Raw genomic sequence first — 16,884 nt, 5'->3', positions numbered from 1 at the left:
ACGTCGTCACAGTGGATGGCAGGAAGCTGCTGGGTGGGCAGGTGGTACAACAGACGCCACCCATGGTAATGCAGATTGGCAATCACCGAGAAGTCATCAGTTTCAACGTCACCTGCCTGTCAGACACGCCTATAGTGTTAGGCATGAGTTGGCTGGATAGGCACAGCCCGACCATGGCGTGGTACCAGCGGCAGATCACTTTCGGCTCGTCCTATTGCGCGCAGCATTGCATCCAAATCGCTCAGGAGGAGGAAGGCCAGGAGGAGGGGCAGCAGCTAAGCCTCAGTATGGCGCAAGTACTACCCATCAAGTACAAGGGGTTTTTGGAGGTCTTCTGCGAAAAGGAAGCCGACCAGTTGCCGCCCCACCGGCCCTACGATTGCGCAATTGACCTCTTGCCGGGGACAACGCTGCCGCCTGTGAAGCTGTATTCCATGTCCGAGGATGAGTTGCAGGAGCTCAGAGAGTTCATAGATCACAACCTGCAGTGGGGATTCATCCGAGAATCGAAGGCTGTAGGGGGCAGTCCTGTGTTTTTCGTGAAGAAGGACACGCCCCCAAAAAGACTGATAGTGGACTTTAGATTCATAAACTCTAAGACAAAGCCCGCGGCCTTTTCCATGCCCAAGATTGACGACCTGCTCGCGACGGTGCGGAAAGGAAAGATATTCACCAAGTTGGATCTCCGTGGAGCTTACAATCTCACACGCGTGCGAGAGGGTGATGAGTGGAAGACGGCCATGTTCACGCCGTTGGGCACCTACGAATACAGAGTTATGCCGTTTGGTCTCCAGAATGGCTCCCACTATTTCCAAGCTTTTATGCACCACGTGCTAGCGGGACTCCTCTACAAGAAGTGCGTATGTTTCCTCGACGACATTCTGATCTTCTCGGAATCGCCGGAAGCTCACGAGAGCGACGTTAAGGAGGTCCTGCAGAGGCTACGGGAGCACAGGCTCTACGCCAAGCTGGAGAAGTGCCAATTCGACGTGACGGAGGTGGATTTTCTAGGCTATAGGCTGTCAGACAGGAGACTTCCCATGGACAGCGGCAAGGTCCGCGCGGTGTTGGACTGGAAAAGCCCGCGAAATTGGAAGGAGGTCCAAAGGTTCGTCGGCTTCGCCAATTTTTACCGCAAGTTCATCAGGGGTTTCGCCAGGGAGACGGCAGCTATCACGGACACTCTCAGCTCCAAGAAGAAGAAGTTCACCTGGACAGACCAGGCGGAGCAGTCCTTCCGGAGACTTAAGAGTCTCTTCGCGTCCGAAGAACAGCTGCTACACGTGAATCCCGGCAGGCCCATGAGAGTTGAGACTGACGCATCTGACAGAGCGGTGGGGGCTGTCCTTTTACAGGAAGACCCGCAGGGGAACTGGAGGCCCTGCGCTTTCTACTTCCGGAAGCTCAGCAAGTCGGAGCAGAACTACACCATCTGGGACAGGGAGTTGCTGGCCATCCACGCGGCTTTCAAGGCGTGGAGGCACTTCCTCATCGGAGCCAAGCACACCGTGCAGGTCCGCACGGACCACAAGAACCTAGAGTACTGGCGCACGGCGAAGCTACAGAGCCAGAGGCACATACGCTGAGCGAAGTTCTTTGCGGATTTCGATTTCAGGATAGAGTACATCCCGGGAGACAACAATGTCATAGCAGATGCGCTCTCCAGGAAACCGCAATACCTCGAGGAAGCGGCACCTGTGGCAGCCAAGCACATTCTTGCACCGCAGGCATGGGCGTGCGCTTCAGCCGCCGTGGACCTGGAGGCGGTGCGTCGCGCGCTGCAGACGGATCCGTTCGCACAGTCCAAGATGGAAGAGGTGCGGAGAGGCACAGCGAGGGATGACGAGTTCCAGATACGCGACGGCCTGCTAACCTGTAAAGGTGCTCTCTACGTTCCGGGAGACGATCTCCGCGCGAAGGTTCTGCAGCAGTTGCACGACGCACCCAGCGCTGGCCACTTCGGCAAGGAAAAGACGGCGGAATTAGTGGCCAGAGACTTTTGGTGGCCCCAGATGCAAGGAGAGGTCGCGGACTACGTCGCCAGGTGTGACACTTGCCAAAGGTCCAAGCCAGTGCACCAGAAACCAGCGGGACTGCTGGAACCGTTGGAGACGCCACTGCAACCGTGGGAGAGGGTGGTGCTGGACTTTGTCACTGATCTGCCCAGTTCGTGAGGCAAGACGACGGTGCTTGTAGTTGTAGAACTGTTCACCAAGATGGCGCATTTCATTCCTTGCGTGAAGGTGGCGACAGCGGAGCAGACCGCCAAACTGTTCATAGACCACGTGTTCAGGGTGCACGGCTTGCCGCGATCCATCCTGTCCGACCGCGGTCGCCAGTTCGTTTCCAGTTTCTGGCAGAAGCTCCTGGGTATCCTGAACGTCAAGATCAACTTAGCGTCGGCGAGACACCCGCAGACCAGCGGCCAAGCGGAAAGGGTCAACACCATCATGCAGCAGTACCTGCGCTGTTACGCCAATCAGAAGCCTGCGACTTGGGTGGACTATTTGCCGATGGCCGAGTTTGCCTACAACAACACGAAGCACGCGTCCACGGGGGTGACGCCATTCTTCGCCAACAATGGGAGGCATCCCAGAACCTTTCCGGGAGTGGAGACGACGGTGCAGGGAGCGACGCAGGGAGCGGAGCATTTGGCCGCAGAATTGCAGGAGGTCCACGAGGAGCTCCGACGGCACTTAGAGCTGGCTAAACATGCCTACAAGGTGCAGGCAGACAGGCACAGGAGGGCAGGGGAAGACATACAGGTGGGGGACTGGGTATGGTTAGCAGCTCAGGCGGCGCCTAACAAGTCGTTAGCCAAGAAGAAGTTAGGACACAGACAGCTGGGGCCATACCAAGTTGAGGCCAAGATCAACCCCGTAGCTTATCGGTTGACCCTCCCAGAAGGTTCCCGAATGCACCCGGTCTTTCATAGGTCGGTGCTTACGCCCTACAAAGCCCCACACACGTTTCAGGAGCCAGGGACGGCACCGGACCCACGCAGGGAGTCCCCAAGGGGGGGGGGAGTCACCGAAGGCCGAGACACTTAACGAGGTCACAGAAATTCTGGACTCGAGATGGGGGGCGGAGGGAGTAGAATACCTCCTCGCCAGAGAGGGTACCCCGGCCAGTGCCAATAGTTGGGTGCCGGGCTATGCTCTGGAAGAACCCCTTCTTAAGGACGAGTTCCATGCACTCTTCCCACACAGGCCCATGCCAGCGGAATTTTTCGACGACTGGCTTTTTACGCCTACACTTCCAGGCAGCACCTTCCGGGGGTTCTCCTCAGCAGAGGAGACCACGCCAGACTCGAGTCCTCCAAGGGGATCGTGCTCGGGGGTGGACACGGATCGCTCTTACTGGTGGGACGACCAACCAGAGGATGAGTGGTGCAGGAGATTGCTGAGGGGGCCCTGGCAAACAACAATGTCCGAAGAGACGGGGGGGGGGAGGACATGGACGTGTTAGGAGAGGACCTTGGTTTCGAGTACACATGCAATGAGCTGGAAGCAGAGACGATTGAAGTCGACGAACTGTATCCAAGATCTACCCCAGCGACTGAGGAGCTTCCAGAACCTGCACCCGAGCAGTGGGAGGGGGGAAGGGGGGGCTTCGAGGGGGGGATGGATGTCAGGGGTACAGGGACAGAGGCACAGGGAAGGCAGGAAATGGAGAGCGATGGAGAGGAATCCCAGGAGAGCGAGGAAGAGGATAGCAATGACGCAGGGGGTTCCATGAGTCTCTCCAGCGCATCAGAGGATTCCCAGAGAGGGGCGCCTGTGGTAAGGGCAAGGGGAGCCCCGGGGGGAAAGTGTCAGGAGTGGGGGGCCAGCAGGGGACCCCAAAGTGGCAGCTGGGAATCAGGGCCAGCCTCTCCACCAGAGCGCAGCGAGGGAGGGGGAGGTTCCAGTGTGTCAGAGGGAGCAGCTCCGGCGACAGAGAAAGGGGAGGGATCAGAGCAAGCCGTTCTCCCGGCAGGGGATGAAAGCAGTGAGGGGAGTAGCATAACTGTCAAAAGGAAGGTCAGAAGTTGGGTGCGCGCGCCAAGTTCAAATGAGACGGCGCACGGGAGAACAGGGAGCCCGGAGGAGGAGGGGCCAGGACCCAAAGCCCGCAGGAGGGGGCAGGAGCAGTCTGGAGACTCCGCTTCAGGAGAAAGCAGGAGGGGAGGAACCCCGACGGGCAGAAAGACCCTGCGGAAAAGGAAAGAGAGAAAAAGGTGGAGCAGCGTTAGCTTATTAAGCTGGTGTAGGGGAGGGACCGATTCAGAGGGGACTTCTAATGTCTAGGAGAAAGAGACGCGGGGCTGCACGCCTCAGTTGTCGAACCATTAATGAACTGCAATAAACATCCTTGTACATAAGAAGAGCTTGGCGTTGGTCTTTTGTGAGCTGAGACCTGAGGCAGCCCTGACAACGGCTTTCTCAAAAACACGTCAAGCCAGAGAAATCTCTCTTTTTTTTCTTTTTGGATGGAGTTAGAAAGTTTGTTGATCAGCGGACTGCTGTGGAAATAGTTGCCTGTGATATTTATGTAAGGAAGCTGGTAAAACGTTGGCTAAATGAGGTAACTGTTAGGTGGATTTGACTGACCGAACCGCAAGAGGACTCTTTCATGGTTCCTCCTCATCCTGGGGAAAAGTGACAAGAGGGGTGCTAAAAGGTTCAGTCCTGGGCCCGTTGTTGTTCAACGTCTTTATAAATGACATGGATGAAGGAACTGAGGGGATGCTCATCACATTTGCAGACGACACCAAAAGGGGAGCAGAGGCCAATGTGGCAGAAGGCAGAATCAGATCAAGGGCAGGAATAGTACCACTTTCTTTTGCCTTGGTCAGGCCCCAGCTAGAATAAATACTGTGTTCAATTCTGGGCACCACAATTTAAGTATCTTAAATTTTGTTTACCAGGGGAAATCAAGAAAGTGAGGGAACACAATCCATATTCCTTTTATAACACATGGCAAATGTTTATTGAATATATAAATTCTTAAGACTGTTGCAGGAATCCACCAAACACAGGAAAATGTATCGTGGTCTTTTAAAACAGGCACCCCCAAACTTGGCCCTCCAGATGTTTTGGGACTACAGCTCCCATCATCCCTAGCTAACAGGACAAGTGGTCTGGGATGCTGGGAATTGTAGTCCCAAAACATGGAGGGCTGAGTTTGGGGATGCCTGTTTTAGAATAATGAAATGAAACGTTAACAAATGACATGTTAAAAGTCTGAAATTCCATCAGGACAAGTTACTTTTTGTTTACTGTTGTAACTATTGCTTTCTGAATATTTATCTTCTGTACCATGAAGAAAAATAATGTTTTTAAAAAAGGAGATGGGGAAATCATGTGTACTATTCCATCAATCTGCTTGCATGTGTTGAGTTTTATTTGGAGACTGTAACTCCCAGTAATTTCATTATCTGTATGTGTTTCTGTGTGTTCAGCACACATGATTGCAGGTGAGACTGAATAAAACACTTCATCAGAAAAATTGGAAGCATCTAATGTTCCCTGGACTTTTAATAATCAATAATAATAATTTTATTATTTATACCCCGCCCTCCCCAGCCAAGGCCGGGCTCAGAGCTGCTTACAAGCAATAATAAAAACAAGATGAATGATTGCAACTTAAAAACAAAATTAAAATACAACATTGAAATATTGAAACATTAAAATATTAAAATGTAGCCTCATTGCAGGATGAGAAGGAAAAGAAAAAAGAAAGAGAGGGAAGGAATGAAATTGGCTCCAAGCCAAAGGCCAGGCGGAAAAACTCTGTCTTATAGGCCCTGCGGAAAGAAATCAGATCCTGCAGGGCCCTGGTCTCATGAGGCAGAGTGTTCCACCAGGCTGGAGCCAGAGTTGAAAAGGCCCTGGCTCTGGTTGAAGCAAATCTAACTTCCTTAGGTCCCGGGACCTCTAGGGTGTTGCTATTTATGGACCTTGAGGCTCTCTGTGGGGCATACCAGAGAGGCGGTCCCGTAGGTACGAGGGTCCTAGGCCGTGAAGGGCTTTAAAGGTCAAAAGCAGCACCTTAAATCTGACCCTGTACTCCACGGGGAGCCAGTGGGGCTGGAAAAGCACTGGGTGAATATGCTCCCATGGCAGGGACCCCGTGAGGAGCCTCGCTTTCTGCACCCGCTGGAGTTTCTGGGACAGCTTCAAGGGAAGCCCCGCGTAGAGCGAATTACAGTAGTCAAGCCTGGAGATGACCGTCGCATGCATCACTTTTAGGGCAATGCATGGTGCTTTTGTTTGACACATAAAAATCTGGCTGCTCCCAAAGACTTGTCTGTCTGTCTCTGCACCACAACACTGCTTTGGAACGGCTTCTTTCTGATTGGTGGTTAAAATGACTATTGGCTGGTGCTGGTGCTTGAGGATGATGAAAGGTACTTAATGGAAAAAGCTTGGTTTACAAAAAATTCCCTAAAGCCACGTTTCTAGGGCTAGGCGAGCCATTGTCCTGGTCCCACTCATCTTATGGTGGACCACAAAGCTCTTAACAGCTTCTGATCAGATTGCCTTCCCCCATGTATTCCCAACTCAACTGCTTTGAGAAAACTGGCACACTTACTGGTTCCACATAGAACACCTGTACGAGTGAGAAAGCAAAGTTTTAGTGTGGCGACACAGGTAGACTTCGGAACTCCCTTCCTGCAGTTCTTTTTTTATTCCTTTATTTTTTGGATGCCTGCAAAAATAAATAAATGTTTGTTTAGGCAAGCCCATCCAGATATTTAAAATGTGGACACGTATTTTAATCTGATTCTCAGCAAACGGTTCATTTGTAATTATTTCTAAATATTTTAAATAGTTGTGTGTATCTTCTTTTACTGATAAAAAAAATTCGGGGGGGGGGGTGTGTGACACCGGGTACCACCTGACCTTGCTATTTCTCTGGAGCTGGAGCTGCAGAATTGGTCCTTTTCCCTGCAAGCTGCTCCTCCACTTTCCGGCCAAGGGAGGGAGATGCTCAGAGTCCAGCCAAGAGCCTCACCCCCCAAAAGGATATCTGGGCATTGGCGTAGCCAGGGGGGGGGCAGCTGCCCCCCTTAATCCATAAAGAAATAATAAGAATCTGAGGTTCTGCCAAGCGAGAGAGGGCTGAGCTGGAGGGACTCGGCTTGGCAAGGGTTAAAGGGAAGTGAGCTGCCTTCCTAGAGAGACCAGGAAGCAAGGGGGGGCCAGGTCCTCCAGAGCCAAGGCCCCTCCCTCCCCAGTCCTTTTCTGCAAGAAAGGGGGGGGGGTGTTGCTTTGTGTCTCTCCTGCAAGGGCTGCCTCGCTCTCCCCTCCTGGGATCTGGTGAGTCTCCTCTCTCTCTGGGATCTGGTGAGTCTCCTCTCTCTCTCTCTGGGATCTGGTGGGGGTCCCAGGGCTGCAGCAGGGGAGGGGGCCTGGGGGGGCTGATCTGCTCCTGCGGGGGGGGGACCCCAAGTCAGGGAGGGGAGGGTCAGGGGTGCAAAGACCCCCCCCAATGCTCCTGCTACCCAGAGGAGGGAGGAGCCCCGGGGCTGAGAGCCAGAGCTTTTTGCCAGACTCCCCAGGAGGAAGGTCAGGGAAGGAGAGAGCGGGGGGGGGGGGACGGACCCCAAGTCAGGGAGGAGGAGAGGGTCCTGCCAGGGAGGGGCCAGGTCTGCCACGCTCTCCTTCCTGCAGATCAGAGGAACCCAAACTCACTTGGCCCTCCCCCCCCCTTTCAGAAAAGATCTCTCTTTTTTAAACAAAGGAGTCCCTGGGACTTTAACTCTGTGTGACGTCGCTCAGCCTCATTGCACAACAGAGGAAACATCTGCAAATGGTTTTCCAAGACCAGACGAGGAGGTGGACGAGCCCCCTCCCCCGAAAAAAAGGGTGGGAGAGGAAGGCCAGGAATAAAGAGAGGGATCCCAGTTTCCCAGAGTCCGGCTGCTGCATTGGGGACCAGTTTCCCAGTGTCTCCCAGGGCAGCTCCCCACGGAGGCCACTGCAGCCATCCCCTCGCACCCAGAGCAGGGCATCCCAGGACCACATCCTCTCTCTCCCAAAGGGATTGTTGCTGGAATACCAGCCGGAAATGGGCGCTGCTACTCACTGAGCCTCCAGGGACCTTGGCATCAGTGGCTGTGTGTTAAGCTATCTATTAGAATACTAATACTAAATTACCCTCCTAAATTTCAAGGGAGATGTATTTGACCCCGCCCACCTGGCCCTCTGGGGTTTTCCAGATACATTCCTGGCCCTCGGAGCAAAGAAAAAGGGACCCCACCCAGGAGTCTGTCTGGAGAGCGGCAGAGAGTCCAAGTTCAAGAAAGGAGACAGAAGCAGGGGAGTGGGGGTGGGGGGAGAACAACTCCTGAGGACCCCCAGGTGAGGACCCCCACTAGAGCCAAACATCCATTTTCCACAAGATACAAATGACTCCCTTGTCAGTCAGTTCTGACTTCATGCATTGACTGGAAGGCAGCAGAAACCAGCCTGATTCTTCTCCCAGAAATCCCTTCCGTTGTCTCCACATTTTGCATTGCAATCTTTCTTCTAGGACGGCTAGAGGCTGCTTCCTCCTCCTCCTCCTCTTTCTTCTCCCTTTTAAAAAGGCCCTTTCCACCTGGCCTAGGGAGTGAGGCCCAGACTCACCCAGCCCTACTGTGTTAAATATGTATTCTGTAGTTGACCTCCTTTGTAATGCTTTATTTTGATATCTTTAAGAGAGTATTTTTTTTTTTTTTTTTTTTGCATTTTAAAATTTTTTTATTAATCTTTCCATGTATATACATTAAATCCTTGTTTCATACATCTCATTCTTTTGGACTTCCTTCAACGTCCTTGACATTCATTCGTATTTATCTCTTAATAACGCATTCCAGTCTTTCGTACTGCCATTAGTACCATCTTTCAAACATTGTTTTCCATAAGCAATACTTCTTAGTGTTTTACAGTGCCTCTTTAAATCCTGCTAGTGTTGTGTTTACTAAACATTTGTTCTCCAGATAGTCCGCAAATTTTCCCCAGTCATCTATAAATTTTTGATCCTTCATATATCTAATTTTCCCTGTTAATTTATCTAACTCCGCATATTCCGTCAATTTTAATCTCCACTCTGTTAACGTTGGGCTTTCTTCCTGCTTCCACTTCTGCGCTATCACCATTCTAGCTGCTGTTACCGCATATTGGAAGATTTTACAATCCTTTCTTTTGATATCTTTTCCAACCATACCTAGTAGAAAAGCTTCGGGTTTCTTTACAAATGTATAGCTTAAAATCTTTTTGATTTCATTATAGACTTCGTCCCAAAAGCTTTTAATCTTCCCACATTCCCACCATTGGTGATAGAACGTCCCTTCTTTTTGTCTACATTTCCAACATTTGTTATCTGTTTTATACATCTTGGCTAGTTTAACGGGTGTTATATACCACCTATATAACATTTTTAACATATTCTCCCTTAGCAGTACACATGCTGTAAATTTTATATTCACTCTCCACAATTTCTCCCACTTTTCCAATTGAATATCATATCCGAGGTCCTTTGTCCACTGAGTCATCACTTTTTTAACTTTCTCATCTTTCATATTCCATTCTAACAATATTTTATACATACTTGACAGATTTTTCCGATCACAATTTATTATCTCTTTCTGAAATTTCGATGTCTTTTCATCATAGCCCCTCTCCTTCACTTCTTTTTTAAATATTTCATTTATTTGATAGTAACTCAGCCAATCGTATGTATATCTTTTTACCTGGTCGTATGGTTTAATTTTCCACTTCCCTCCTTCCTTCAATACCAATTCTTCGTACCTACCCCATTTTTTCCCCATATTGACTTTCTTTACACTTATTAACTCCACTGGTGATAACCAGTGTGGGGTTTTTGGTTCTAGTATGTTCTTATATCTGTTCCAAACTTCTATCAGAGGTCCCTTAAAGATATGGCTGCAAAATCCCTTATGTACTTTTATCTTATCTTTCCACAAGTAGGCATGCCATCCGAATTTGTTCTTATACCCTTCTAAATCCAATAGCTCTGTATCCTCCAACTTTATCCATTCTTTAATCCAGCATAGGCATGCCGCTTCGTAGTACAGTCTCATGTCTGGTAGGGCGAAGCCCCCTCTTTCAGTAATATCTGTTAATGTCTTAAACTTAATTCTGGGCTTCTTTCCTTCCCAGACAAATTTAGAAATCACCCTTTGCCATTCTTTAAAGTTTTTTATGCCCTTTATTATCGGAATCGTTTGGAATAGAAAAAGCATTTTGGGGAGTACCATCATCTTGACCATGGACACTCTTCCCCAGAGTGATAATTTCATTCTTGCCCAAATCTCCAGATTTTTCTTAATTTCATTCCACACCGGGATGTAATTATTTTGGTATAGGTCAATATTTTTTTCAGTAAGCCAGAGTCCTAAATATTTAACTTTTTTAACTGCTTCAATTCCCGTTTGTTCCTGTAATGATTCTATCTTATCTTGGTCTAAGTTTTTAACGATCATCTTTGTCTTATTCTTATTTAGTTTGAATCCAGCTAATTTCCCGAATTCCTCCATCTCCTCCAGAATTCCCTTTATGCTATTTATAGGGTCTTCTACCGTTAATACCACGTCATCAGCGTATGCTTTAACTTTGTATTCGTTTAAACCTAATGATATTCCCTTAATTTGTTTGTTTTGCCTTATTGCGTTTAGCAGAACCTCCAGCACTACTATAAAGAGCAGCGGAGAAAGCGGGCAACCCTGTCTTGTCCCTTTAGATATTTTTATGTCTTCTGTTATAGCATTATTTATTATCAGCTTTGCTTTCTGTTCGGTATATATTGCTTTTATCCCATTCCAAAATTCTTGACCCACTTCCATAATTTCTAAATTCTTCAGCATGAAATCCCAGGTGACATTATCGAAGGCTTTCTCCGCGTCAATAAAAATCAGACTAGCTGGCTTATCAATTCTGTCCGATAGATATTCTATTATATTGATTATGCCTCTTGTGTTGTTTTTTATTTGCCTTCCCGGTAGAAACCCCGCTTGGTCTTCATGCATTATCTTCACTAGTATCTTTTTGAACCTTTTTGCTAGAATTCCCGCAAAGATCTTATAATCTGTATTTAATAAGGAAATGGGTCTATAGTTTTTTACTTGGGTTAGGTCAGTATCTTGTTTTGGGATTATTGTAATAAATGCCTCCTTCCAGGTACTTGGGATCTCTTTTTCCTTTAGGGTCTTATTCATCACCTCAGCTAGCGGAACCGTCAATATATCTTTCATTTCTTTATAGTAGCTCGCAGTAAACCCATCTGGGCCCGGTGCTTTACCTCTTTTCAGTTCCTTTATCACTTCCTCTACTTCGTCTCTGGAAATGGGGGCATTTAACATTTCTCTTTGCTCTGTCGAAATCTTCCTTACCATTTTCTCTTTTAAATATCTCTCTATTTTCCTATTGTTGTTTCTATCCTTATTTCTGTATAGTTGCTCGTAAAACTCCACAAATCCTTTTCTAATCCCTTTTGGTTCAGTTATCTCTTCTCCGTTTATTTGTATTTTATTTATTGTGTTTTGTTCCTTTCTTTTTTTGACTTGCCATGCAAGCCATTTTCCTGGCTTATTAGCAAATTCGAAATTTCTCTGTCTTAATCTTTTGATGTTCCACTCAACCTCCTTATTTATCAACATTGCAAATTGGGTTTGGAGAGATTTTATTTCCTGCAGTATCCTTTCATTATTTGGTTTTTTAATTAGTTTTTGTTCACAATCCATAATCTGTCTCAAAATCTCCTTAGTTCTTTTTTCTTTATTATTTCTTTTCCATACATTTTGTTGAATGAACAGGCCCCTCATAACTGCCTTGCTCGCGTCCCATACCACGTTTATTTTAACCCCTTTGTCTAAGTTATCTGAGAAGTACTCCAATAGTTTCGTCCGACTCTTTTCCACAAATTTTTGATCATCCCATAGGTTATCATTAAGTCTCCATCTGAAAGTTCGTCTTTCAACCCCCTTCATCTCCATTATGATAGGGTTATGGTCTGAGATAATTTTGGCCTGTATTTCAATTTTTGTAGTTCTTACTGTTAGTTCGTTTGATATCCAAATTTGATCTAATCTTGACAGTGATTGATTCGATCCTGAATAAAAAGTAAATTGTTTCTCCAGGGGGTGTCTCAATCTCCATATATCTACCAAATTATAGTTCTTCACCATTTCAAAAAATGTCTTAGGTAGTTTCCCTCCTTCTGTCTTAGTTTTCCTTAATCTATCTATTTCTGTTGAGACCACCCCGTTCATATCTCCCATTATTATGATTTTTTGGTCTATATAATCAAATAATCTCTCTTCCAATGATCTGAAAAATTCTGTTTTATTGCCATTTGGTGCATAAACTCCCACTATTATCATCGTTTCCCCTTGCCATTTAATACGGACTGCAATCATTCTCCCTTCCTCATCCTTAAATAGTTGGTGTGTTTCAATGTTATTTTTAATGTATAGTACTACTCCTCTTTTTTTCTTTTTATCGGAAGAGATAAACTCGTTTCCTAACCTTTTATTAATAAGGACTTTCTTATGTTTATTGGCCACGTGGGTTTCTTGAAGACATATAATATCTAAATTTTTCTTTTTTAGAATGCGTTCAATTCCATTGCGTTTTTTCTTATCATTCATTCCATTGACATTCCAGTTCCATAGTTTTAAAGACATATTGTTTTAGGTGCTACTCTGAGTTAGATGTTGCTCTGTAACCTTTCTATTTCCTCTCCTTCTTCCTCCTCTACTTCTTCTTCTAGTTCTCCTCTGCTTTGTTCTTCCTCTTCACCTAATTCTAAATCTTCCCTCAGTCTGGGTCCACCTTCTGCGCCCTTCTCCTCTTCCTCTCCCGCTTGGAGCTCTTTATATCTTCTTGTGAATTTTCCTATTTCTTCGTGACTAGTCAATCTTCTTTTAACACCTTTATAAAAGAAAGAGACCCCTTCCGGGAATTCCCATCGGAAGTCAATTCTATTCTTTTTAAGTAGTTGCACTAGTGGTTTATATGATTCCCTCCGTTTTAACAGCCTTATGGGGATGTCTTTAAATATGATAATGTAATGCCCATCAATGTATAATCTTTTTTCCCTATTTCTTTGCAAGACCAAGTTTCTCATCTCTCTATCTTTAAATGTAACTAGACAATCCCCTGGATATTTCCTGGCTTTATTTGTTTTAATTTTCATTCTATACGCATTTATAATTGTCCTTGCCACATCTTCCTCCTCCACTTCCATCCACTGTGCTATTTCCTTCACTAATCTTTCTTTTATATTCTCGTTTTGTACTTCTGGGATTTGTCTCAATCTTAGGTTAATCTCCCTCTGTTTTAGATCATTCATTGCGATGGAATCTTTAATTTCTTCCTGTATTTTATTTAACTCTACTATCTCATTTCTCATTCTTTCTTCCTCTCGCTTCATTTCTTTCATTTCCTGCTTTGTCTTTTTTAATCCCTCATCCACTCTTTTTGAGACCTCTTTAATCTGTCCTTTTAACTCACTTACTGTCTCTTCAATTTTCTTATCCATTTTCCCAATTTTATTGTCCACCTGTTCCAATTTAGTTTCCAGATTTTTTTCACTTTGTTTTATTTCTGCGAACATCCTCAATATTTCTGTCCTAAATTCTGTTTCTTGTTTTGAAGCTCTCCTATCAGTTGGGATACCTCCCTCTGCTCCTTTCTTCTGCGTATGTGACATTGTCCTTAAGCTTGGGAGTTCCTTTTATGCCGAGAAAAAAGATATATAACTGTATTCCTTATAGTTAGACTATTCAGCTTTCAATTAACCCCTAAGAGGTCTTAGTCCCTCGGGATAGTATAAACCTTCTTATATTTAGCCACTTAGAATAGCCACTTGAAATAACAGCGTTTGTTTCCCCCAAAACTAAAAGGAAGATTATCCCTCCCCTCCAGAGATTTTAAAGAAGTTAATTAAGTCCACCAACCAGAGTCTGATTACACTTCTCCTGCCTCAGTTCAGACTCCTCCACCCGCTCTTTAACAACCACTTTAGCAACCACTTAACCTATAAGAGTCTGAGTCTCCAAATAATCTTTTCCAAAATTTAAGTGCAATGCTTAATTCAGTCCAGCAGGAGGAATCAGTTCTTAAGCAGGGTTTTTAGGTGTAAAGAGAGTTAGTCAATTAGTCAATTAATCTTTCCTGTTTGTGGTTTCTCGCTGTTCAAACTGTTCTTCCCCCGTTCCTTCCTCTTTCCGTAACCCAAATGTTAAGTCCAAAAGAGGTTAAAGAAGGCGTAACAAACGTAGCAGATAAAGAAAGCCCCCAAACAGCGATACAGTAGCAAAGCGATTCCGAATGTCCAAAGAGTAGTCTTCCTTACCCCCGGAGTTTTCCTTTAAGCCACCTAACGTAACGTCTCACAGGAGTCTTAGTCTTAGTAAACGTCCTCTTAACCGAAATCTCCTTTTGTCTTTTTTTTGTATAGTTTGCTCTTTGTAGTTCTGTGTCTCCGTTGCCGCGACGACTGGGTTTTTCCTAGTACCGCGTTTCTCTGCCCTCCCTCGGTTATTTTCCCTTTCCCCTCTACAGCAAGAGAGAGTCTAATTACAAAGTGAGCCAATGGGGGAGGGACGGACTGTGTAACCACTAGCGGTAACTTACTTTCTTCTTCGGCTCTGCAAACCACCCTGCGTCTTTCCCGCTGAAGACAAGCTGACGCTGAACTCGGCTGTTTTTCTTTCTTCTCAGATACTTCCTTACGCTTTCCCCTTTGCAGTTCCAGCACTCCTTCTGCGTATCTGAGTTTCTTTGTATCGAGAGCAAGGCGCTTAGCCTGCAGGCTCGAGGCTTCGCTAATTCGCCGCTGTAATGGCTGCCCAAATTGCCGTCTCTCGTTCCGTCGCTCTCTTCGCCTTTATACAAAGGCTACCTGGCGGCCAGACGAGTGACTCCTTCGCATTGCTGGGCACCAAGACCTCCGGATACCCTCCAGAGGGTTAGCGGGAGTTTTGTTGCCCTCAAAAACTCCCAAATCGGCCGAAAAGCTAGAGCTCTCTCCGGAGAGACAAACCCTCGCCTGCAACCGGATCCGCGCCCGCCGGAAGTCAATTATCTCTCTTAGGGATAATTCACTTGAGGTTTTGGTTGCTTAATGTTGCTTTGACTATAGTCTATATATTTGACTTTCTTTACCTTGCTTTATTTCTCTTTTATTGATTTTGTGGGATGTGAAACTGCAGTCAAGTAGAAGATTCCTACAGGGGACACATTAGGGGATGTTTTCTACCACTCAGGAGAAGACTTCCTGTTTCCGCCTGAGCTGGGACAGACTTCCACTACATGTGACTTGAAGAGGGTGCAGTCTGTTGTACTAGCATGGAGGAGCGCATGGCCTCCATGTTCTGATCAGTGTGTCTTCTCCATTTTGTATGTTGCTGTGTGTTTGGGGAAGTGACTCCTTAGTGGCAGTCATTTGGGACTAACTTCTTTATGGAATAGTTCTAGTTGTTATGTAACCTAAGCCTGCCTTCAGGGATATGTCTGTGAACGTGAACGAATCTGTGAGTAAACTACTTTTATATTAACGTGAATCAGATTATTGTGCTTATTCATTTAAAGGGGATTGGAAGGGATTTTACCAGGAAGGAATCTTTAATAGTAAGAGTCAGATGAGTCAGCAACAAGCTGATCGCTGCGTAATCTAAAAAAGGGGGATGTATGGAACTAGAATATGGAACTTGCTAGTGTATGTTAGGAAGGATATCATTCAATAATATATCTTCTTCTAACTCCCCAATTATCCCCACAGATTTAATATGCTGTAAACCACTTTGAGATTTCTCTTTAAAATATAAAGTGTTATAGAAATTTAAATAAATAAAATAGCTCACGGTTTGGGCTGTGTTGCAGTCCAGCCCTGGTTCCCTCCAAGACTCATCCATGCTTGCTCAGGGAACCTTTTTCTTCTCCTGATATTAGACAGCTTTTGTAACTGAACCATGTATTTGCTTTGCAGGATTTGCTAGAGCTTCTCATTCAGACGGACAGAACTTGGCAGAAGACCAAAGGGTTCCTTCCGATCTCTCAGAGGCTTCCTGAGAGCACAGATGGATGAGCAAGACTCAGCTGGCCCTGAAGCAGGAAGTGGCCATGCCATCCAAACTGGGAGCAGTGGGGGATTCTGGGAAAGCTCTGTGCAGAAGTTCCTGGGTGAGGAGGACACCCTCCGCTCAGAGGTGCAGAGCCAGCAGGTGAGACAGTTCTGCTGCCAGGAGGCCAAAGGACCCCGAGAGGTTTGCAGCCGACTCTACCACCTTGACCATCAGTGGCTGAAGCCAGAAAGGCACACGAAAGCTGAGATGCTGGACCTGGTGATCTTGGAGCAGTTCCTGGCTGTCCTTCCCCCGGAGATGGAGAGCTGGGTGAGGGACTGTGGAGCGGAGACCAGTTCCCAGGCGGTGGCCCTGGCCGAAGGTTTCCTTCTGAGTCAGGCAGAGGACAGAAAGCAGGCAGAGAGAAAGCAGGTGAGAGAGACTTTGCTCTGGAAACTCCCAAGGGGCTCCAAACAGGATGGAGAACATCCCATAATGCTCTATTGATGGCTCATTTTTTTTCTGGGAAGGCATCCATGGAATGAGTTCTGACATTCTTAAAGCTGTTGGCCCTGACATTCATTTTTTATTTTTTAAATATATATTTTTATTAGTTTTCCAATATAAAACTATACAAAACAAAACATCCAATTTATCACCAACATCTTTTTTTTTTTACTTCCATCAACATGTCTGATAATTCTCCGTCTTGATCACTTCTTGCACATTTCTTAATTTAATATTGCACTACAATATTACCTTAATTTACCTTATTTTTTAAACAATATTTCTACCATACATTCTCACAGAGCGTCCTGAAAGCTTAC

General features: G+C 46.2%; 2 protein-coding genes across 7 annotated transcripts in view; both read left to right on the top strand.

Annotated features, from left to right (window-relative positions):
• LOC309530290 (uncharacterized protein) overlaps positions 1-16,884 on the top strand; it is a 123,454-nt gene that overhangs the window by 43,162 nt on the left and 63,408 nt on the right. For 4 of the 6 annotated variants that reach the window (XM_082219017.1, XM_082219021.1, XM_082219019.1 and 1 more), the window contains one exon: positions 15,982-16,489. The exons of the other annotated variants lie outside the window; for them this stretch is intronic. In XM_082219017.1, coding sequence (XP_082075143.1) covers positions 16,073-16,489 — 417 coding nt within the window. In that variant the 5' untranslated portion in view covers positions 15,982-16,072. Of the gene's footprint in view, positions 1-15,981; positions 16,490-16,884 lie in introns of those variants that run through there. 6 annotated transcript variants of the gene reach the window in all.
• LOC309530300 (uncharacterized protein) overlaps positions 7,270-16,884 on the top strand; it is a 670,922-nt gene continuing 661,307 nt past the window's right edge. The window contains exon 1 of the mRNA XM_082219087.1: positions 7,270-7,331. The gene's annotated coding sequence lies outside the window, so the exon portion shown is untranslated. The remainder of the gene's footprint in view (positions 7,332-16,884) is intronic.

The sequence above is a fragment of the Podarcis vaucheri genome (assembly GCF_965113315.1).
Source record: "Podarcis vaucheri genome assembly, chromosome: 4".
NCBI classification, from domain to species: Eukaryota; Metazoa; Chordata; class Lepidosauria; order Squamata; family Lacertidae; genus Podarcis; species Podarcis vaucheri.
This window is presented reverse-complemented; position numbering and strand designations above follow the sequence as displayed.